At 43.2% G+C, this 24,916-nt stretch overlaps 1 protein-coding gene across 1 annotated transcript in view; it reads right to left on the bottom strand.

Moving 5' to 3' along the window:
• Positions 1–3,629: 3,629 nt before the first annotated feature.
• Positions 3,630–24,916, bottom strand: part of MMP20 (matrix metallopeptidase 20) — a 32,243-nt gene continuing 10,956 nt past the window's right edge. The window contains exons 5-10 of the mRNA XM_006272493.3: positions 21,268–21,429; positions 19,907–20,057; positions 14,102–14,238; positions 12,458–12,614; positions 7,233–7,336; positions 3,630–4,584 (exon numbers count right to left, since the gene is read on the bottom strand). Coding sequence (XP_006272555.1) covers positions 4,484–4,584; positions 7,233–7,336; positions 12,458–12,614; positions 14,102–14,238; positions 19,907–20,057; positions 21,268–21,429 — 812 coding nt within the window. The 3' untranslated portion in view covers positions 3,630–4,483. The remainder of the gene's footprint in view (positions 4,585–7,232; positions 7,337–12,457; positions 12,615–14,101; positions 14,239–19,906; positions 20,058–21,267; positions 21,430–24,916) is intronic.

Genomic DNA, 24,916 nt, shown 5'->3' with positions numbered 1-24,916 from the left:
TTCATGCCTCTCTTCGGTAAACGGCAATCTTTCAGAGCTGTCTAAGCGCTGCCCACTGAAATGAACAGGAGAGATTCATGGCTCTGTGGAAAAGTAGAATGTTCTTCCAGGCCAAATAAGTTTGCTGGCAGCTATGCAGTTGACATTTAGTGGGTGAACTAGAATTTATCCTCCTGCATGCTAAAAGTTGGCAGACTCAGACAAACTAGTGGAGGTATGAAGCTGCCTGTTCTTTCTCTAACTTCCAGCAATTTCAGTCTAGCATGCACCTTAGTAAAAATCATTCAGACCATCAACCAAAGAGAACAAGTAATTTACACTTCTCACTTTTAATGAAAATTACAACACACTCATCTTATTTATTTTGCAAAAAACTGAAAGAACAATTATTCCTTCCATTAGTCAGTTCTATATAAAATACTTTACGTATAAATATTTACACAGCTGGCTGGCACTGTGGTAATGCGTCATTATGATTTCTTATACCTTTGTGGCTTTGGACAAGTCTCTCACATTCTCTTAATCAATTTCCTCATCTGTTTGTATGACTTTTTAGGATTACTCAATAGATTCTGCTAAATTTGGTAACTTATTTTAGTATTGCAGTGAACAACTGCTCATTAGCATACCTGATGTTTTGGGATTGTATTTTCAAATGGGCCCCAAACCAGCTTCCATTATGTACTTATAGAGCTAAGCATATACTTATAAATACTCAATTGCTCCCAGCATGCAGAATTTGGGACCTGTATGCACAATTCTGGTTTATAGTGTTCACATACAAAGTCACTAGAATGTAGGATGAGAAACTAAAGGGCTCATTTTATATACTGCAGATACCTGGGAATGAAATTATATGCTGCATCTTTTGTATAAATTTCCAAGCTGAGAGAGAGGCAGAAAAGATAAGCAGGCTCCAGAATGATTCTAGATTGCTCTGGTAGCCAAAAAGGACACTCCTATAATTTAAGTAGCCTGAGCAGAGGCCAGGCGACATCTCTGAGTTTTTCAAAACTGCCTATGTGTGTTTTCCAGAATTGCTAAAGTATTAATGGCCTACAACAATCAAATACAGGCAGTCCTCGACTTACAATGTTTCGAGTTAAAATGTTTTGCACTTACAATGTTTATAAATTGATGCCCCTTTTCAACTTTATGATGTCAGTTTCAACTTGCAACACTTGATCCGATGCGACGCCACACCAGTGAACAAGTTTGCTGCATCACCCATCTCCCTGGAGAACATCTGTCCAAACTTCCTTGGACACTTTCTTTAAGAAAGCAGACAAGACTCCAGAGAAACCTGCAGCCAAGCCTCCTGAGAAGACTCCAGCCAAGAACCCTTCAAAAAGTCCAACCAAGAGCCTTTCAAAAAGTCCAGGAAAGTCAACTCAAAGAAGTCCTTCCAAATCAATACGATTGCTATTTACAATATAAATACATTGATGTAGCTATATTATTCATCTATAATTGAGTACAAAATTCTGGGGTATTTCTGGTGAAAATAGGGTATCAGGCCTTGATTCAGGAACCAATCCCCCATTTATAACATTGTTTCTTATGAGAAAATTGGTTCCAAGTTACAACATTTCGACTTAAGACATGTTTTTCAGGAACCAATTGTGTCGTAGGTCTGAGGACTGCCTGTATTAGCATGCTCCAACATCAGGACTTCTAAAGGAGTCTTCCTAGCATAGCTGTAGGCAGCCTTGCACAATATCTGTACTGGGAAAACTTTTGCTGACTGGAGCAGGTTCGTAGTACTTCAGGGGACAGGATAAGATTTTAAAAAGGAGCATCTGGAGAAATGGTCTGAAATAAATAGAATGCAATTAAACAAATAGAATGCAAAATAGAATGCAGTTCAAAGTACTACATTCAGCTTCACAAATATATGGTGAATGGCTGGCTAGGCAGCAGCTATGCAGAAAGGACATGAGGCTTATCACAAACTGCACATGAAGAATGTCATGCTATTAAGAAAAAGCAACTACCACACTGGGATGTTTAAACAGGAGTGACGTATGTAAGATACAGAAAGTAATTCTTCTACTGGTAAGGCCTCAACTGGAGTATTATGTTCAAGTTTGGGCACTACATTTCAACAAAGATGTGGACCAGATGGAGAGATTTCAGAAGAGAGCAAATGAAATGATCAGAGGTTTAGAAGACTTGACTTGTGAGGAAAAATTGAAAGAATTGGGTTTTAGTTTAGAAATGAGAAGACTGAGCACAGATAGTCATTTTCAATAGGCCTGTGTGAAGCGGCTAGTATTCGCTTTGGATTCAGATTTGGCCGATTCAGGAAACAGCGATTCGATTCAGTGATTCGAATCACTGTCCCTAATTGATTCAGGTGAATCTAATTCAGAGATTCAGCTGCTGCTGAATCAGACGAATTTCTGAATTGGTCCCAGACGAATTTCTGAATTGGTCCCATCCCTCGCCCCCTCTCAATGGCTGCCCTGCATGGCCCCAGCTCCTGGCTCTTTGGAAAAAAAGCCCCCCCATTCAATGGTTCCTGACCCCCACTGCCACACACCATGTGGGGTAATTCTGTCATGACCCCCCTGATCCCTGCCCGCTCTTCCAACCCCAGCCCCCGTGGCTGCCCTGCCCACCCCAGCTTCTGGCCCTTTAAAAAACAAACAAACAAAACCCCCTGGACTCATTGGCTCCTGCCTGGCAGAGCTGTGTGTGTGTGTGTGTGTGTGTGTGTGCGCTATCCCTACTGCCCCCCACTCCCTCACGATACATAGGGGGGCTCTTCCACAAGCCCACAGAAGATCCAAGGCCTCTGCAGCAGCTGGTGAGTGCGGGGGTTTGTTTTTTTGCTTTTTTTGTCGGGGGACACTCAGGAGGGCTGGGGTAGCAGGCAGGGGATGGGGCCTGGTAGGGGTCCCCCCATGCTCCCTTCTCCCTTCCTCCAGAGCCCCCTCCCCCACCCCCTAATTACCAGCATGGAGTCCAGGTCCAGCTCCTTGCTGCAGTGAACAGGGACTGCCCGAATTGCTGAAGCTCTCCGAATCCTTTCCAAATCGATTCAGAGAGCTTTGAATCAATTTGGACCTTTTAATTAGCTCTGATTTGATTTGGATTTGGAGATTCAGCCACTGAATCGGGCTGAATCTCCTACGAATCGAATCAGCACCCAAAGCTTCGCATCGCCCTAGTCTTCAAATATGTAAGGGTTGCTGCAAAGAGGAACTATGGTCCATCTGTCTACTGGAGACAGGACAAAAAGAAATGGAATTAAATTGGAACAAGGAAATTTTAGGTTAGACATCACAAAAGGCTTTATAACTATAAGGCTAGTTCAGCAAGGGAGTAGATTGCCTTGAGAGGCTGTCAAATCTCTATCACTGGAAGTTTTTAAGAGCAGACTGTCAGGTATGGTTTAGGGGTACTTGAGTTTATCTTGGCACAGGGGAGTAAACTAAGTATTAATGTCCCTTCCAGTCCTTTCTTTAAATATGCTTCTATTAGTGGTGAACAGATAGCTTCATGTAGGGGGGGAAATGAAAGTTGAGTCATCTTATGCTCATAGTGTTTAAACAAGCCTTTTTTGCTTAATTATGTAATTATTGCAGGCTGCAGGAAATTCCAGAATTTGCTGCTGTAAATCTATAGACTGTATTATGATTGTTTATTGTTCATATTCATACAATATACAAATCTCCCAGTGTTGCTTCTTGTGAACTTTCTTCCTTTTTGTATTCTTGTTACAAGGTATTTCACAGAACTCACAGATTTCATTGAAATCTGACAGATCTGTACCATGAGCACTTCTGCTGTGGCCTCAAACTTGAGATCTCTGAGCTACCAATCAGGTGTGTCAGTACCCCAGCCTACACTTGCTAACTGAATAGTTGTGTAATTTCTGTAAATAATCTCATGCACAAAGCAACACAAAATAAGATATAGTCTGTAGGATGAATAAATATGTTCAGACATCCCTTCTGACATTAATAAAAGCTGGGCTGATGACAGGTGCCAAAGCATAGACATCCGTAGTGCCAACTTCCCTGTACCATTCTGTCTCATTTGACATGTTGGGGACATTTCTAGCAAAGCACTGCAGTTTTTCCTTCACATTTTTTAGGGGCGTCTCTGCTGATACCAGCAGGAGGAGCCAGTTCATATCAGTTACAGCTGTAGTTCTCTCATTGGAGCACCTGGCCATTGAACAACTTATTTCACATGGGCCACTGAAGCCTGATCAGAAAGGATTGCTTATTTAATTTAATTTAATTTAGAATTAATTCTATCTATGGACAGACTTACAAAATTCATGTGATCAGGGCTTTCTAAGATGAGACTGCTACACTTTCCAATACTGTAGTAACATATTTATTTTAATAGTTTTCTGGGCTGAGCTATAACATTCACCCTGCAAAATGTTCTTCTCAGGGGAAACATTCAGTTCTTCTCGGGAAACTTTCAGTTTCTTCCACCTTCACTTGTGATCTGTCTCAGCGTTTGTTTAGCAACCAATCCAGGAACTGGCTTTCACAATATTAACCACATCTTCCTTCTCTCTGTCATATTTATAAGCTTTAGGGCCAGAAAAGAAGTAAATGAATCCTTAAAAAAAAAGGAAATACTGGTTATAGAAACTAACTTTTTGTAATTTCCGTCTTGCAATACAATACTGTACATGTCTTAATAGATGTGTATCAGACTGTTTGACTCACTTTTTGACAGTTGTTTGAATTTCAGGGTATATAAGTAGGAGATTACAGAGGCATTTAAAATACCAACTATTTGTGGGGATTCTCTTTTTTTATGAAGAATTAAAGCAGTCACTGTGACATGATGATGTGTGACTAATAGCACCTTTAGACCTTGAGGTTTCTAAAATGACAGACTCAAAATCAAGTAGTGTTTTTATTGGTTATTTCTATAAGTCCAGAAGATCCATCAGGATTGGGCCCTGAAGGTTAGGGACAGACATTACACATAAAATGGTTTAAGTGATCAGAAATGGATTTAAACCTGTAACAGAACAGATGTTTAGTGCAAGTAAACCAGTTTCAAAATGGCTGAAACCGGTTTGAGATAAACCTGGTTGAATGTAGTATCAGACTTAAGTGATTTGGCTCAAACCGGTTTATGCTATGTTTGTCTCAGACCCTTTGCTGGTTTAAGATAAACCAGACTCCCTTAGCATTCTGGCATACTCTCTGGGCTGGGTGGGGCTCTTTGCTCCACAGCAGGGCTGGCCCCTCCCTTCTGCTCCCTGGTTGCAGCTCCAGCAGAGACTGCAAGCTGCTCCCCCGGCTCCTCCTCACCACTCCCTGCTAAGCAGGACTTCCCCCCTCCCCCCTGCTAGCAGACCACATGCTGGCTACGGTCTGTGCTGAGTCAACAGGTAGAATCAACGCAGAATCAACAGGTAGCTGGTAATGTCCCTCTGTTATTTTCTTAATGGAGTGATAAACAGTGAGTTAGGGGTGATAAACACTATGCTATCAATTCCCTGATGGGCTAATCAGAGCATCCTTCTGGGGTTTGGCCATGCCCCCCTCAGCCCAGTACTGTGGAAGGGAAGGGAGGGTTGCTCTAGTGCCCCCGCCCCAGCTTCTAGCCTAAGCCACTGCAGGCACATGTGTGCATGCCTGGGATGTCTGTGCAGTTACAAAGTGATTTATACTAGCCAGGTTAGACTAACTTGCAAAGATTGAATCAATTCAGGCTCAGGCTTTTTGAATGTCTGTCCCTAGCCCAGAAGGGTTGGATATTTTCATGTGCCAGAGCACAAGATAGGCCAGAGCATGGAGTATGTCTACATGTCAGTCCCTGCTGTGGCTGCATTGTAGTGTGGGACACCTGACTCAGCTTTAAACTAGTAGCCAGCAGCATGTTGTTCAGAGTGAGCCAACCACGTGAGAGTTTACTCTAATGCTTAGGCAGGTGTTAAAGCTGTTACAGTGCAGCTAAACTACTATCAGTACCAAAAGTAGATAGTTTAAACTTAACTGGGTATATTGGCATGGCACTGCACTAAAAGGCATTATAGTAAAACCACCAGTACATTTTGTCTCTGTTATTAGGAAGAGTTTTGCAATAATCAGCAGACATAACTCCTAGATACAGTTCCTATTATGACTCAGTGCTGAAGCAATTAATTGTGGCCTAGAAGGCATAATGAGATATGAGTCTGTTTGACTGGACATGGACATATAAGTTTCTTAGTAATGCTTAGCATAAATAGCTTATTGGATGTACCTTATAGTTGTTGTTATATATTTGTTTTGTCATTGCATTGGTTGTTCTTTGTCTCTTTCAAGCTCTTTACATGAGCAAATGTCTATTAATAAATTACATGTTGATAAAAAATTACTTTATTTTCTGCTGCCAATGGGTTACTTGTGTAAGGGCCTGGCATTTGACAGTTTTACATTTCAGCACTATTGTGCCTACAGACCATGTCAACATAACCAAGCTAGTTTGCCTGAGAAGCTGAGTAAACATTGTAATAGTTAGCTCATACAAAGGTTTGTGCTGTCATGGATGCGCTTAGTACCTTAGCTAGTTTAAAACCAGTTAATCTCTGTCTAGACAAGCTGCAGTCACTGCAGTATAACCTTACCATTGGGACTGAATCTGTGACTTTTAACTGTAATGCACTGACCTTTAAATTAGGGTCAAACTCCATTTGCTATGACCAGTAGTAGGATGTTGTCTTCAACATAGATCAGCTACTTTGTGCATATTGCAATTACTCTAACAATGAAGCCAAACATAAATTATGGTATTTTGGGTTAGAACTCTACTCCTTGCACTTCTGATTTGTAGAGTTTACCTTGTTCTGTTTCTGAATAGTCTCTTTTTTTATTTGAATTCAAAGAAGGTTCAGCTTAACTTCAATTAACATAGATACATGATATGATAAAGATAACTAAGATGTCACAGTTCTTTTACTTCCACATTTTTCTAAGAGAAAATTTAAGAGGGAACACTAAAGGATTTCATAATATATAAAAAACTAAATGAAAAAGCTCATTGAAAATGAATATCATATCCTAGGGTTTGTAATTAATACAATGCTATAATGGATCTTCAGAGTATCTTTAAGTTATGCACTTTTAGAACAGTGGAAGATTTGGGCATATGTTCTTCACCCCCACTGGCGTACACCAGAATGATCTCTGAAGTGCTCGCTAAGGAGTGATTGACAGGCTTGTGTCCATTTTCTGTGTGTGTGAGTGGATCTATAGATGAATACTCACCATTCACTTCCACTGCTGCATCTATTTTGCCTTTGATTCCTGTGAACTCTTCATCAACACCCTTTGGATAATCTTTTTCCATCCTCATTTTTGCTTCATCATAGCTTTAGGAGAGAAGAATATCACAGTTCATCAATAAAGGCAACTGTACGAATAGAATAATATAACCTCTGTCTTCTCTGAAGATTAAAAATGTCCCTGGAATGGTAGGCAGACAAGGTTCTTTGGGTAAATGTGATATTTTCTATTAGACCAACTATCTAAAAGATATCACATTTACCCAAAGAACCTTGTCTATGTCTTTTGACCATTGGGTCCCAACCTCAGGGCGTGACCCAAATCAGGGTTGTGGGAGGTCCTCAGTAGGGTCATGAAGGGCCCGCACACGCACACATATGCACACTCATGTGTATGGCCCAGGAGCAGGGGGCGGGTGGGGTGGGGCTGCCGCGCACAAAGGGGGCAATGGCAGCTCCCCTGCCCCCAAGCTGCTGCCACCACTGTACTCTGCTCCAAGCAGCTCCCATGGCGCTGGGTCAGGAGGTCCTGCTGGTGGTCAGTTTAGGGTCACAGCAAAAAAAGGTTGGGAGCCACTGCCTTAGACCACAGCTACAACCAACACCCTGGAATGGTAGTTACCTTTCATTGTAAATCCTATGGAGAGGTAAATGGTACATTTTAATCATAGCCCTGAACATGGGGGAGCCTGCTTCAGATCTTTCTTGGGTGCTGCTTACTTCCTGACAGTAATATGGCTAGCTGTCTTGGACAGGACATGGAGAAAGATAGGGCCATAACTCTGCTTACTCCCTACCAAATCTTCATAGGAAGAAAACCATGTCTTGGGATGTATTCACTGCACTCCATTCAGTCCCTGGGATCCAGCTAGCTCTAACACAGCCACCAAGTTCACATAAGGGAACCTTTATTTCTCCCTTATACAATTGCATCAGGCCTACTCAGTCTTACTGGATTGTGTTGCTGATGTACTGCAGCCTCTGTCTATTGCCTTTGGTATAAGTGATCAAGCTGTACAAGACTGTACAATTAGACTTATAAATGAGGGGCACTCAACACTTGTCCTGGGGCCAAGGTCCAGCCCTTGATTCCATATCTTTGAGCTGAGGGGGCTCCTGAGCTGGATCTGAAAATTTGGTGGCTGGAGAGCAGTAGTACCACTCCCCGGCTGCTGAATTTCCAGCCCCATGAGAGATCTATGTTTTGGATAGCATGTCCTTTTGTGCTGGATCAAGAGTGCAGAGCAGCATGGTGCCTCATCCTAGCACATGGGGTTGGATGGGGGTCATATGGGGCCCCAGGGCCCACCTTCTCCCTTCTGTTCCATTGCAATCCCTAAGGTCAGTCGAGAGCAATATCCTGCAAGTATTATCATTGTACTGAGTGTATGTGCTGTTCTCAGCAGTCAATTCTTAGCTCTCTTCCACTTGTTGTCTGTGAAAGCCTAAGTCTGGTCATCTTCTAGAAGCATTGTAAGACCTTTTCATTTGGGCAGGCCTTCAGCCTTCAGGGTCACATTTTGGGGCATTGCCTGGGGAGCTTGTCTATCACACACACAGAGATGCACTTACACATACACACACCCCCTTTATAATTTATCTGTTTTTTATTGTAAGCCACCTTGAGCTTCTTTTGGTGAGAATGGCATGTACATCTAATAAATAAACAAATGAGTAAGACAAAATGATTTAAGGGGATACTACATTTCTATTAATGATTAAAAGAAGTTGAAACAAACAACTGATCAAATTATTTTAGCAAGGCCAAATTCAGGACAGCAAATACTCCAGGGAACAGAACCTAACTGCTGACTTATTGGGTAGTTTTAGGACAACTGAAGATATACAAGGACTGGTAAAAAATGTATATATCAAGTCCATTACTCTCAGATCTATGTCTTATTCTCATGTCAGTGGGCATGTCTACACGAGACGCTATGTCACCATAGCAATGAGCTATGGCAATGTAGCTTGTTGCTACATCACCATAGCATTGATAGGCACTAACAATGATGCCGCTGCTACAGTACAGTAGCAATGAGCTACTGTGCAGTAGCTGGGCAGTTATTTTGTACTTGCTACATAGTCAGGGGTACATGTAGATGTGCCCAGTGAAAGGGAAAGTCAGTTCTGGTGTTACTTATAAGCTTTTAGATGCCATTGTTAACCAGTCGCTTCCATGGGAACCCAGGTGTCAGAGGGACTATGTAAAGGATTACACTTATTCATAGATTCATAGATTGTTAGGGGCTGGAAGGGAACTTGCAGATCACTGGGTCCAGCCACCCACTCTAGGCAGGAAGACAACTGGGGTTAGGTGACCCCAGCAAGGTGACTGTCCAGTCTCTTGACAACCACCATTGTAGGTGACTGCACCACTTCTGGAGGGAGTTTATTCCAAAGTCTGGACACCCTGACTATGAAAGAGTTTTTCCTGGTATTAAGCCTGAAGCGGCCTTCCAGGAGTTTTTATTCATTGGTCCTGGTCTTCCCTGGGGGTGCCCTAGTGAACAGTTGTTCACTGAACTCCTGATGCACTCCTCTGATATTGCAGTAAGCCACTATCAAGTCATCTCTCAACCTTCTTGTCTTTATGCTAAAGAGGCCAAGGTCCCTCAGCCTTTCTTCATATGGCTTGCCTTGCAAGTCCATGATCATATGGGTGGCTCTTTTCTGGACCCTCTCAAGTTTTTCCACATCCTTACTGAAGTGCGGCACCCAGAACTGGACTCAGTACTCTAACTAAGGTCTCACCAGGGCTGAGTACAGCAGGAGTATCACTTCCTTAGTTTTATACGAGATGCATCGGTTGATGTATGCCAGTGGGTTTTTTGCCCTGCTGACCACCACTTTGCACTGACAGCTTATATTTGTCAATCATTACCCCTAGGTCCCTTTCAGCTGTGGTGCAAGTTAAGATGTCACTACCGATCCTGTATGTACGTTAAGGGTTGTTTGCCCCCAGATGGAGCACCTTACACTTGGAAGTGTTAAAATTCATCTGGTTCTAGTCTATCCAACTCTTGAACCTGTCCAGGTCTGCCTGTATCTGCAATTATGCAGACATTATGAAAAATGTCTATAAACATAATCTAGGAAAACACTGCTAATTGCTTTTTATTTGTATGATCTGCCCAAAATTGAACCCTAACTTACTGCATTATCCTTGAACTTAAGAAAAGTACACATGCCTTAGCACAACAAGGTCTAATGGCTTTAATACTCCCTTCACAGATGTGCTTGTGGCTTGTTGGGAATGAAGCAATATGGTTGCTTATTGGTTTGGGCAGCTGTGAAAATAAATATTACACCCACTTTTTGTCTTTTCTATTCTCTATTTGAATAGTGTGGACTGAGTTTAAATTAGGCTATCTGAAAATCTGCTAAAAGATTGTTTTGGTCAAAAGCAATTCTTTGGATACATTTTTTTTTTAGAACATGAACATTTTCATGGAAATTTTTGGGAGAAATTTCCTATTTTTGTGAAGGAAAAAGAAAAAAATAAAAAGTTTTAGTTTCCAGTTTCTGTTGTTTTCCTCCCTTCATATAATCTATTAAAAAATGTCCTTTGCTTTTTGAGCAGCCAACTTGAAAAAAAGGGGCAAAAAGAGGTAAAAACTTTCAAAACTGAAAGTTGAACTATATTAATGTTTATGTTGACAGCCAATGTAGATATATGGTTCTCACTCATAAATAGAATACATTCCTGATGGCACTGACTCAGTGAACATATTTGACTGAAATTTTCTGCTAGGGTTTCTTCATTGCACATGGTACCAAAAAGTAGCAAGTAACAAGCACTAACTTGTAAATGCCAATGGAGATATTAGCATAATAGTAATTAACCATGTAGCACCATGAAGTAATCTATAGAGGTAGACAGCGGCCATGAGTAGCCCTTTAGGCAACTGGTGTCCTGGAACTTGGATGGGGCCAGGAAGGTCCTTTGCATACATAAAGGCAACATTGGAAGCAGCAGGAACCAGGAGAGAGACTTGCCAGTCAAAACAAAGGCTCACTTTGGGACCATGGGGCAGCCTTTCTTTTTTTGTAATCAAAGTACTCCAACAAAGGCATGGCAGGAGAGAAAAGAGGAAGGGTACCTTAGGAGCCAGAGTAGGGCAGGAGCCATGTGGCCAAAGGTTTTTATGGCCACCCCTTGGGGGGTGGGAGGGTGTTCAATCCCATCACACTTACCTATTAGTAGAGCTACACATTCAACCCTGACATACTTACAAGACATAACACCCTAACATGGCACAGTTAAAGCAGGGAGACAATGGTGGCTAGTGTCCTGCTGCTATCGGGATTGTTGAATATACACTTGAGATCCAAGGGAGAGGGCCATGTCCCCTGCTTTAGAGGAAGGCAAAACTCCCTACAGTCCATATCAATCTGATCACAAGGTCAAATCTCTTCTTGACTCCAAAATGATGGAGTGGAGGGACCAGACCCTCTAGCTAGAAAAATCTGGATTTAAGGTCCAACAGGAGCACTGGCACATCCCAGTCACAATCCTCATGGCTTGGCTGCAACCAACTCCCAATGCTTCTGTGGAAGGAACCCTGCTCCCCACCCCTCCTTCTGGGCCCTTCCCTGACACATGTAGCAGCAGGAGGGGGGAAAAATTCCTTCCTGGCCCCATACGGTAACTAGCAAAGCCCACAAGCATGGGAAATACCCAATAAACATCACAGGTTAGCTACTCCTGGATCATTCCTGACCAATACTTATCCAAACCCTTTCTTGAAAACCTCCCATGATGGAGAGTTGACAACCTCCCTAGGCCGTCTATTCCACTGCCTCACTGCTCTAACAGTGCAGAAGTTTTTTCCTAGTATCCAATCTAAACCTACTTTGCTGCAAATTTAAGCCACTGATCCATGTCTTACTCTTTGCAGTAAAAGAGAAAAGGTATTTTCCCTCTTTTTTACTCTTCAGATATTTGAAGGCTGCTATCCTATTTCCTCTTAAGCACCTTTTCTGCAAGCTGAACAGTCCTATTTACTTTAACCTCTCCAGGTATGACTTGCCTTTGAAGACCTTTATTAGTTTTGTCACTTGCCCCTGCACCCTTTCTAACTTCTCCATGTCCTCAATGTTCTTTTTGACACAAATAGGATTAAAGTGTTTTCATTTGTATCTCCTTTATCTTATTGGACAATAATATTGTTTCAGTTCTAAAAGAACTGAAAATAAATTATTCACCTGTAATATTCATCTCCCACAAAGAAGAGTGTCTTCTTTTCATCGTTTAGGTGGACAGCTGCATCAATGTGCTGTACTTTTCTTGAAAACCCAAAGTCTGAGATGGTTCGAGGAGATCCCTGCATTTGAAATCCTCGAGTTACCCAATAATGAGGACCTAAAAAAAATAGAGTATATTTCACTGGGACTGTCAGCTTCTCTGCAATATACTTGAGATCCAATTTGTCCATCTTAACTATAGAAAAAAAAATCCCACTTAAATTAACAATACTGGTGCACTGCACGATTTGGGGATGTCTCATGTAGGCCACATGACATCAGTATTTCAATGCCTTTATTGTCTACTCATTAGTCTTTAAGTGTACCTTAACATGTGGATAGTATCTTATGAGGTCCTAACTGTCTTGGGACATGGCTACCTGACAGATTGTCTTTCTCCCTCTGTCATAGTGTCACTACTGTTATCAGCAGAAGCACTCATACTGGATCCCCCTCACTGTAAAGGAGAAGGGGGAAGCTGGCCGGACGTTTTCTGTGATGTCCTCTTGAGGAAGGACCAGAGGAAGGACACTTGATGCCTAAAAGCTTGTTCAGTATCTATCCCAACTATACCGTTGGGCGAATTAGAGATATCACACTAAACTCTTGCCACTTACATAGTTCCTGTAGCATCACAGCTACACCAACACTCCAATCCTTTCTAAAAGAGGTACTTTAGCTCAACTTTGTTGATGCAAGGATTATGGGTGAAATACAATGGCCTACATTATAGCAGGAAGTGAGACTGGGGGTTCCAATTGTCCCTTCTAGCATTTGTAGCTATTAAATAGTCTTGTAATCTGGGGGGCGGGAGGGTGTTGTTTTTTTAAATTTTACTCCTTTAAATCGTGAGGTTCTTTGAGTAGATGTGATATCTTTTATTAGACCAACTGAATAGTTAGAAAAAAGTTCCACTTAGTTAGAAAAATGTTCTGCTCAGTTGGTCTAATAACAAATATCACATCTACTCAAAGAACCTTGCCTGTCTATGTCTTTGGACCAACCCAGCTACAACCAAAAACCCAGTCTCCTTTAAATAACATTCTTCTACTGAGGAGTAATTCTGGTATTCTGAGCTCTGCTTCTGCCTATCTTCATAGCAAGCTGAAGCAATTCAGACGTAACCATTCAAGTCAGAATAAAGAAAACTTTGTTGTATTGCTGTAAATTAGCTAAGAACTAAACATTACATATGAAACCTTGTGAGACAGAAAAAGTGGGGTGTTACTTACTTTCTCCTTAAGGTTATTAAGTATAACTCACACACATGGGTCTTTCTCTGCTATTAATGGTTCTTTGACTTAGACTACAGGATGGGTCTATATATTGCAAGACAATACCAGGCTGAGACATACCACTGCTGTGTTAGACTGACCATGCCTGCTCCTCACATACTAGCATTGTAGCACTGCTGTTGTGGCACCGAACATGCACCAATAAGCTGTCTCTTAGTTTCCTCCAGCAGCTCTTTAGCTGAAGAAACTGTTGTCTGCAGGTTTGATGTAGCTGGTGATCAAAGGAAACACGTTCAACTTTCCAGAGGCTGGAAAGTTGGAGATTTTCCCTCCCTGAACTTTCTTATCCAAGTTCATAAAGAAGATTGACCTTTAAAAAAATAAGCCACTCCTCTCTCAGCAACTTCATAAGCAGCATCCACATTTCCCATAAGCTGAGGAAAGGAGCCAGTGATAGTGTTTGGCCAGACGTTTGTTGTCAGCTGAGCCTGCCTCCTCCAGAAGAACCTATTTGTAACAAAGAAGAAAAAGTTGGAGAAGAAACATTTGAAATAATGCTTGGATTGCAGATAGCCCTGCTTTACCAAGAAGCACGCAGTAGTGTTTTCCAGCCAGCTGTAGTTCTTTTCCTCCTTAAAAAAAATCAGTCCTACCTCTCCATTAGCTAGATATGGGATGTTACAGTAATTAAAATGTTGTTTGGGACTGTGTAGTCTTTTGTAATCAAGTCACTCTTTGGCATTTATTGCCTTATGTATATTGGCTCCTTTCAAGAAATCTGCCCCTACTGCTGGAGCAACTCCATCAGAATTCCCGAAGGGTGGAAACACTATCCAGATCACCTACGAGCATTTTGATCACAGTGGATGCATCTATACATGATATAACATCACCATAGCAACCGACGGCAAAAACCTTGATGCTGTAGCTCCTTTGCAATAGCAATGTGCTCCCTTGTTATATCACAGTGATTCCCAATCTGTGGTATGTGTACCACCCACAGGCAACGTGTGGGGAGGGCATGGGGGGGCATGTTGCCCCCTGAGTTTGGCCCTTGCTGGCCAGGAGGTGGGGAACACGAGCTGGTACCCCCCGTGAGAAGCATCGGCGGCACTTTCAGTTCTCCCACCAGCACTTCCAGGGTCGGTGTTTGGCCACTGGTGCCCTCTCCAGAGTCAGGAGGCACCAGTCGCACATGGTACCACCAGTAGTACGCAGACAACCTGTAAATGGTATACATTAACAGATTTATTATAATTACTTTATATGACAAAAATTTGCTGATGGTACTTAAGGGTGTATCATTTTAAATTAGTGCTGCACAATCTGACAGTGTTTGGGAACCGCTATTATAGCTATTGCTATAACACAACTCATTGCTATGGCAATGCAGGGGCTAAAAATAAATGTGTGCCACTGGCAGGTACAGTATGGACTATTACAGTGCAGTAACAATGGCACTAAAGGGGCATATGTAGACGTGCCCAGTGTTGTGAAGATTTACTCTGAACTGAGTGGGAGGACACCAGTGTCCTCTCTGTGCTACAGCTTCCATTGTTGGCATTTCTAGGCCAAGACTTTGGAAGGGCCTGCATGGTATGCTTAGACATCACAGGATGCATTTAGTTGGATCCTGGTCCAGCAAAGCACACAAGCACATGCTTAATTTTGATGTGATATTAATGGCTTTCTTGAAGCAAATACAAGAGGTTTGCGCTCATGTAGTCCTTAGTTTGGCAGATAGAAAAGTACATTAAAGAGTATCAGTGAGTGCATCTACATGTAGAATTAATGTGACTGAATATACCCTGGCTCAATTTGAGCTGAAGTAAAGTAATTCTGACATCACCATCTACACATACATGTACATGCAGTACTTTACTGTAGTGTAGGATAATGCCTGTGTCTGCCCATCCTACATCAGAGTAAATTAATCTACTGCACACTAATTGTAGTGCATGTGTAGACAGTAGTGCTAAACTGTGCATTAAATTAGTTTAATGCACTGTAAAGTGCATGAGTAGATGCGCTGTGTTTATGTCAGTGGTTTCCATAAAGAATCCACTTTGTATGCTCTATAGCCACGTCTCTGTCTTCCTGTACCACGAGGAATACTTCACATGGGGGGTGGGAGGGGAAGTAGATTAATCTAAAGAACAGGAATTATTCTTTCAAAATGTAATGCTTTATTGAGAAATTATATGTCTAGCACTCTTTTCTGGAAGAATGTAAATAGGGGATTTTTATTTCTAAGCAATTCTGGAGCACTGGTTTTTCAATCCTTGGACTGATGTGTTACGCTTGTCTCAAACAGGCAGCATCTACTGTCAAGAGATTTTCTTGAGTTATTCCCTACTTTCTTTGTGGCTTTTGTGGCTTTCTGTAAGCCAGCTGTGAAATTGCAAGATGGTGCAACTGTTGTGCAAGCAGGCAATGTCTGTCTACTCAAGTTCTTCCCTAAAATCTTCTAAAGCCTTCTGTAAGTCCTCCAAACAAAAAACAATATCAAAATTAATATACAGGAAAGAGGATGGGTGGGGGAAGCAGAAAGAAGATTTCCTGCTGATCCTCACTGGAAGTAATCACACTAAGGTTTGTAGTTGGGATTTGAAAAGGAGCTCAAGAAATGTAGGCATCAGATTCCAGAATCTGAGGCCTCAATTCTCCTGAGCTAAAATGCTACCTGTGTGTCTGACTTGTGTGAAAAAGTTACACAATCCTTGAGTCCTCAGTGAAGCAGACTGTCCTTATTGTAACTACTTGGTTTGGGCTGATCGTAGCCCACAAATGAACACGGGTGACCCCAATACCTGTTCTCAGGCACTCCATATTATCTTCAGTGTAAAAAACTGAACTGGTATTAAAAGCCATGGTCACTAGCCCTTTTCGCTAGTACAGATAGTGCTTATGATTCACCAGTCCCATAGAGTAACTTATTAAAACGAAATTATTTTGTGGAATAAAAGGCATTTGCCATTTTTTCTATGAGAAGTTGAAACAAAAACAATGTTTTTTGAGCTAAATACAAAGCTAAAAAAATATGGCATATGCTGCACAATACCAGTAAAGGATGCAGTTAATTTCTGATAATTTGGTTTCCATGCCCACTCACTGGTTAGGAATTTTCTAATCAAACAGGTTGTGAAAGCTGAAGTAGAAGAATTTTGTTGAAATACATTCGTTTTGACAAAGTGCCTATGAAACACAGGCAGCAATCTATCAGAACCCTTCCTAGTTTCATGACAGCTCACCACATGGTCTGTGGAGAAGTCTGGGCTTCAAACACATGACCCTGAGTCAGCTTTGTCAACTGGACAGTTTTATCAACTGGAGGTGAAAATATAGGCCTTCTACAGTCTGTAGTACCGTGGGGCTAGCCCTACCTTATGGGTTGCCCCATATGGGACCTCAGTGTTTCCATGCTCCCTGATACAGAGCCAGGAACCTCAAAACCATGCAGTTCTCAGGGCTTCCAGCTCTCTGCCAAGCATGTGGGACTCCCAATCCTGATTTCTGAGGTTCGTGGCTTCCAGGACTTCTAGGCTTCCAGCTCTTACTAAGAACTTGAACACCCTGGGAGCCACGGCTGAGCCAGGGGTCCTGGAGCTTGGGTTTACAGCAGTATCTTAACAACAAGTGACACAAGCCCCAAGTGCAGCCTAAGGAAAGGGTGGGGTGGGGACACAGAGTGGAGGTAGGGGCTCCTCAACCTCCTTCCCACAGGCCCCACTCAATCTGCAGCTTCTCTATAGCAGCTCTAGCTCCAGCTCTGGCAGCAATCAGGGCAGAGAAGAGATGGTAGCATGCGGGACAGGAGCTGCTACTGAGGGGGACGCCATCTGTTTTTTTGCCAACAAAGACGGGTGTCTTTTTGGCCACTTGACATGCATATTTGCAGTAAAAAAAGGAGGTGACATTCCTCACAGCAGTAAAGAACCTCTGGCCTCTGCTCTTGCACCATACAGGTGACCAAAGTAAAAGCAAAGTGCTCCTCAGGGAAATTAGAGGTTTTAGTTGCCTCATGGTAAATTTGAAGGGAAACAGAGCCAAATACCATCTGCAGCCCAAATTTCCCAAAATATCACTAAGCTCTCAATGATCAACACAGACTGAAACTCATCTAGGGAATGTGTGTATTTGCTTCTACACTTACAAGCTTTTGAAGACTTTTCTGTTATGGAGGTTACTAATGTGGTCATGTAGAAAATTTTGCACAATGGGAGATGCTCACTCTTTCCTTACAACTTGCATTTTCCAGTCTGTTACCTCACCGTGTTGGATTAAATCCAAGTCTAATAGTAATTTTGCTAATGGCTTTTGTGGCTAGGAACAGAAGGTACATATAAACCGGTATAAGTGATTGGAAACCGGTTCAAATCTGCAACACAACAGAAGTTCAGGGCACATAAATGTCTTTCAAAATGGCCAGTTTAAGATAAACCTGGATGGATGTAGTATCAGACTTAACTGATTTAGGTTAAATTAGTTTATTGAACTTCTGTCCCAGATTCCCTCCAACTCCAAGTTAACTCTCAGCCCCCAGCATTCCAGGATGTTTTGCACCTCCCCTGCAAACCTCCCCTTGATGAGTGGGTAGGCTAGCCTTAGCCCAAAGTGTCTGCTTCAGACAACAGGGAGGGCTGCTGTAGCACCCCCTAGCTTCTGGCCTGGGCCACAGCAGGCATGTGGCTGCATTTCCAGAATCAAAAGTGAATGTCCATTCACTTACTTATTGGTTCAATCTACACGGCTGAGACCCGGGGTGGGCAAAATGCAGCCTGTGGGCCAGATGCAGCCCACCAGGCCATTCTATCTGGTCTTTGGGGCCCCAAAAATATTAGAAAATAAATATTTATCTGCCCCTGGCTGCCTGTCATGCAGCCCTTGAAGGCTTGCCAAAACTCAGTAAGCAGCCCTCCGCCCAAAATAATTGCCTGCCCCTGGCTTAGACTAACCTACAACGATTGAATTGATTCAGCTTCAGGCTTTTTGACTGTCTGTATTTGGCCTGTGAGGCCAGGACTTCAGCATGTGATGGTAAAAAAATGTTTCATTTCTATTACAGCCAGAGCACACATCATCTACTGCTTGTTTAACATATACCAAAATTGAAAGCAGAGAAACTCAGATTTCAGTAATTCTGAGGTATTCCAGTAGCTAAATTTTGCAGTTATTGTAACACCACTTTTGGTGAGGGTGAGAAGATGGTTAAGACACTTGCCATGGAAATAGGAGACACGAGTTATAAGACTCCCTCACCCACTAGAATGTGTTTCTCCCCCTTCCTAACAAGGTCCTTTAATAACCAGGCCATTGCCAAAAGCACCCTCAAGCCCGTCTCTTGAAGAAGGACCACTTAACAGACAGGAGGGGATTATGTGTGGGACCAGGAGGCTAGCAAGATAGAGGGTGTTTGAGTCAATGAGATAGACACCACCCTGGAAGGAAGAGGGCCCTGGGTTCTAGCACTGGCTTCCACTGTCAATGGGGCAGAAACCATCCAACCATTGAATAACCATTTTAGCCAACAAACATTAAATGCAAGGTATAGAAAAGCCTCGTGGCTTTAAATGCGGGGTTTAAATCAGGGCTCCCTTTCTTCAAGGGCAGTGTCCCCCTCACTGAGCCAACCAGCTTGTTCTCCTGGTCACACGAATATTCCTTCTTTTCCCAGGGGATTAGCTTCAAAAGGATGGCTTGAGGGTGCACCAGGCAATGGCCAGCCTATGGCCTGATAGTAAAAGCATGTTGCTTGGAAGTAGGAGATGTAGAGTCCAACTCTTTCTGGGTGAGGGAGGCTTAGGACCCAAGTCTTCCACTGCTTGGCTAAATGTCTGAGTCACAAGGTTATTGGGCTAAAGGATGGTAGAATCCTCCTCCTTCTTCTTCTCCATTTTACTTGTAGAAATTATACATCCTTGGGGAATTCTATTCCATAACAGGTGGAAATAGAATATGGACAATGAGCGAGTGCCAGAATTTGCAGTTTTGAAATTGGATTTAGTAAAATAGGATTTAGTCCTCAGCCCTTCCAGGTCCAGTGTGGATCAGAGCTTGGGTGAGAGTTGGGCATTTTCGAGTGTGCTCAGTAGCCCATGTCTAGGTTCCTAGGGAGAAAAAGCACATATTATAATATACTGTTACCATGGGATGACACAGGGAATGTAAACCTTGCCTGTCTCTGAAGAATAGAAGTTCTTTCCCCAGCATTGTGACAGCATCAAATGATGAGGTAGCATCACAGTGATCAGGGTTTGATGGACCTGATGGGTTTGTAGGAGGGTTCTGTGGTACCTTGGGCCCTTCTGCCCCAGATTTCCGAGGTCCTGATACAACAACAACAACAAGAGGAGTTTTTACTGTGATGGTGCAAATTTCTGTATATGCTCAGTGCTTCTGGTCATTGGGTGTATTTATGTATTTTGTTTGTTTGGTTATTTTTGAGAGACATTTCTTCCACTGTCTGCTGGAGCCACAGTGCAATGCACAACTCTAATGTCTACAGCACTACTCCATGCAGTTATACGGAGGAAGTGAAATAATTTCTGTGCCGGTATCTGCTGGTGCAGTTCCATTTGCTTTCATAGCAGGACAGCCACTTAGAGTAGTAATGAATGTGGCAAAGCTCATCATTATTGTCTAGCCACAATATACTTTGTTTGGCTCTAAAATATTTCATTTTATTCTCAGAACAAATAATCAATGTCATCTGCTTTATAGTAGGAACAATGCACTATTCTATCTTGAGGTGAATATTCAGAGATTGTTCAATACCTGCCTCAGTGCTTTTTGACATAGTGTTTTCTGTACATGGCATGTGCTTGCAGAACACACTTACTAACCTAGCTTCCTTTTGTCATTTAAATCTTATGTACTCCTTCTCTCTTGTTTATGACCCTCACTTGTGCAGTATTGGAATTAGCATCTCTTCGGAGCAGTGGCATTGTCTGCATAATTTTCTAGGAATGGCCCAGATTATTCATGTATAAGCTTGAAAACTACAATGACAAATACAAAGTTATATAAATTGCTAAAGGATTTGAATGAGTCTCTAATATGGGCAGCTACATGCACTAAGATGTTTAATAACATAAATATATATATATATATAATACAATTTCTAAGACACAGAAATGAGGGCTTGGCGAGACACCCAGTTAGAAAGTGGGAAGTCTGCCTGTGCTCACAATTTGGGGGTCATAGAAAATTAACTGCATCAAATATGGTGCTACTCATCTGCCCCTATTAGGTTTTATTGCTCCAGAGAAAAATGAAGCCTTGTAGTAATCTCCTGGTGTACTACATGGGAAATCCATCCCGATTGATATAACTGGAGAAGAAAATTCTTCTACCACATTTACATGGTAAGCTTTTCATCAACAAGATGATAAAAACATGATTTATTGACCAACCTAAGCATAAAATATATGATTTATCAAATTTTAGTATGCACCAGTTGCAGGTTGGAAACTAATTATGATTCTTTTATTGTGTATTCAGTGATTTTTTGCTAGTGCAGGAAAATATAATACATACCATACAATTTCTGGATCCCTTTTATATCATCCTTTGGCAGGCGGAATCCAAATGGAGACTGGTATTTGTAGGTGGGATACATCAAAGCAGATGGATCAGTAGAATGTCCGAGCCCCAACGCATGACCAAATTCATGAGCAGCAACAGTGAATAAATTAAATCCTAAATAATACAAAGCAAATATTTCCAGTGCAAACATGGTTTTTCACATCCAAAGTAAGTAATGCAGGTCAGACTCATGGGCCAATATTTATTCAAGCTAAACACAAATGGTAAAATTTTCCAAAGTGTTGAAATGACTTAGGAGTGTGACATAGGTTCCTAAGTATCAGTAACAAGGTGGTTTATACAAGCTATACTGAGTTTTGAACTTACCAAGGAGAGACACCAGCAGCTGGGACAAAGGTACTCACCATTTCATCTTGTCACAAACAAGAAAACTGGCAGACTGGAAATTGTCTACAGTACACAGCCTGCCAGAGGTTCATGGCAGGGAAGCTGACCTGCTGTGGGTTGTTGTGTTAACTAGACTTGTGAAGCATCAAGAAAGGTTGTTGTTATTGGGCGCCTTCCTGGAAGAGATGGAGGCTTTACAGTGGCTTTACAGTGGCTGAAGCCCCATTGAAGATCAGTAGTAACAGGCTGGAAATCTGTCCAGATAACTAAGGGAAATGAGCAGAGGAGAAGTAAGAAGAAAGTGCCTACAAGAAAAGAGATGAGGGAAGCAGTATCATGTCAGTGTTTCCCCTGGTGGCTCTGAAACAGTGCCCCGTTCTGCCCCTGTGGTCCCTTCCCTTCTCGCCCTTCCCACACCTTGATAGAATAATAATAATAGTAAAAGGGAAGCTGCTGACAGACCTTCGCATGGGTCCCAGTCTAGATGAAACCCCCTACTGGGGTTCCCTGGCACCCTACTTGCCTCTACTGGTCTCAGGCCCCTCTCTGGCCTCTGGTTGACCATGCCCTGCAGGACACCTAAAGCCATAGGGGCAATTGTATGACTCCAATCCTTCCCTATACCATACCCCAAGTCTCATGGATGTTACAGTAACATTGTTCTCTTGCTGGGGCTTCAGTCTCCTCGGCCTTCACCCCTTTATTCTCAGCTAGGCCTTCTAGCTTGGGCCCACTATACTGAATCTAGGTTTGAGGCACCAGCTCTGGGCCCCTGGCTCCTGTCTGCCATGCCCCTGGTCCCTGTCTGGTTGTGTCCCTCTCAGGTGCCAGGTCTCTGACCCTCTCTGGCTCTGTGGCCTCACTCTCTGCTCACTCCAGGCTCAACAGTTGTTTGTGTCTTGATCCTGCTCCTGGCTCAATATTTAAGAATATTGCTCAGGCATGCAATTGGAGTTGCAGCCAGCAAGGGATGTGAAGGGTAACAAGAAGTGTTTCTACAAGTATGTTAGCAACAAAAGGAAAGTCAGGGAAAGTGTGGGTCCCTTACTGAATGGGGGAGGCAACCTAGTGACAAATGATGAGAAAAATAACTCAATACCTTTTTTTGCCTTGGTCTTCACAGGCAAGGTCAGCTCCCATACTACTGCACTTGGCAGCACAGTTTGGGGAGAAGGTGATCATCCCTCAGTGGTGAAAGAACAGGTTAGGGACTATTTAGAAAAGCTGGACATATAAAAGTCCATGGAGCCAGATGCAATACATCCAAGGGTGCTGAGGGAGTTGGCTGATGTGACTGCAGATCCAATCTTTGAAAACTTGTGGTGATTGAGGGAGATACTGGAGGATCCAGGGAACTACAGACCAGTCCCTGGAAAAATCATGGAGCAGGTCATCAAAGAGTCCATTTCTAAGCACTTAGAGGAGAAGAAGGTGATTAGGAACAGTCAGCATGGACTCCAAAAGGGCAATTCATACCTGACCAACCTAATTGCCTTCTGTGATGAGGTAATTTTCTCAGTAGATGCAGGGAAAGCAGTGGATGTAATATACCTTGACTTCAGCAAGTCTTTTGATATGGTCTCCCACAGCATTCTTGCAAGCAAGCTGAGGAAGTATGGGTTGGATGAATGGACTGTAAGGTGGATAGAACGTGGTCAGTAATCAATGGCTCAATGCCTAGCTGGCAGCTGGTTTCAATATTTTCATTAACAATCTGAAAGATGGTATGGACTGCACCCTCAGCAAGTTTGTGGATGATATCGGATCAAGTTTGCAGAGTGTAGTAGATATGCTGGAGGGTAGGGCTAGGATTCAGAGTGACTGTGGCAGCGAAGTGCCCCCACAGGCTCTTGAGGGAGAGAAAGGAGGACCCGCAGACCCCAGACCCCGAGAGCAAGCCCCCATAGGGGCATACGTACCTGCTGAAGAGCAGCGGGAGCAGGAGCCACGTTGCAGCTGCAGCCGCGCGAACCACCATTACGCCAGCTGTGGCAACAGCTGTTCCCGGTGCGGGGAACAGCTGAGCCAATCTCAGCGGCCGTATCGGCAGCTGCAGGAAAGTTTAAAAACGCTGGCAGAACAGGGAGAGTGGGGGAGCTGGAGAGAGAGAGTACGGGCAGGCTGCTCGTGCTGCGAGCTCGGGCACGAAGAAGAGAGGACCCAGCCTGCGAGTCTCAAGCAGGCAGCTTAGAAGAGAGCTGTAAGCCTTCTACGGGAGGCAGAGCAGAAGGCAGACAGAGAGTGCAAGCCAAGGCACTCTCTCAGTCTCCTGAAACGGCTGACGCTCTGGAGGCAGGGGAGCGCTCTGCTGTTGGTAGGAGAGAGGAGACAGCAGAGGCTCCAAGAGGGAGCTGGAATCAGGGGAATCACCCTGCAGCTCCTCCTAACTCGGAGGAGTATTTCCTGTAAAAGAGGAAAAAGAAGAAATCTCTCCCAGAAGGAGGGAGAATGACCGGGAACCAGAGAACCGGTCTGAGGCTGTTATACGAGGCCTGGAAACATCTTGAACGCATCACCCAGCGGTTGGCGCATGGACAGGGTGTAGGGGAGGCGGAGCCCTGTGGAACACCGCGTTGGACGACCGTGAGTACCACCGTCTATTGGGAGGCCCCACCCAGGATAAAGATCTCCACTGTAGACCCCTCTTAAGGTATATATTTACATTCAAGTCGTGGCAGGCGAGTTGAGGGGAGGGGCAACACCCCGATAGACCAGGCAGAGCGGGGCGCAGGCTCCACAGTGACCTAGACAAATTGGAGGATTAGGCCAAAAGAAATCTCATGAGATTCAACAAGGACAAGTGCAAAGTCCTGCACATAGGACGGAACAATCCCATGTACCAGTACAGGCTGGGGGCTGACTGGCTGCACAGCAGCTCTGCAGAAAAGGACTTGGGGGTTACAGTGGATAATAAGCTGAATATGAGTCAGCAGTGTGCCCTTGTTGTCAAGAAGGCTAAGAGCATATGGGGCTCCATTGGTAGGAGTGTTGCCAGCAGACCCAGTGAAGTAATTATTGCACTCTATACAGCACTGATGAGGCCACATCTGGAGAACTGTGTCCAGTTTTGGGTACCACACTATAAAAAGGATGTGGATACGTTGGAGAGAGTCCAGTGGAGAGCAACAAAAATGGTTTGGGGGCTGGGGCACATGACTTATAAGGAGAGGCTGAGGGAACTGGGCTTATTTAGTTTGGAGAACAGAAGACTGAGAAGGGTTTTGTTAGCAGCCTTTAACTACTCACAGGGTGG

This window comes from Alligator mississippiensis, chromosome 1 (assembly GCF_030867095.1).
Source record: "Alligator mississippiensis isolate rAllMis1 chromosome 1, rAllMis1, whole genome shotgun sequence".
Lineage (NCBI taxonomy): Eukaryota > Metazoa > Chordata > Crocodylia > Alligatoridae > Alligator > Alligator mississippiensis.
The sequence above is the reverse complement of the archived record's forward strand: the minus strand, read 5'-3'. Positions and strand labels throughout refer to the sequence as shown.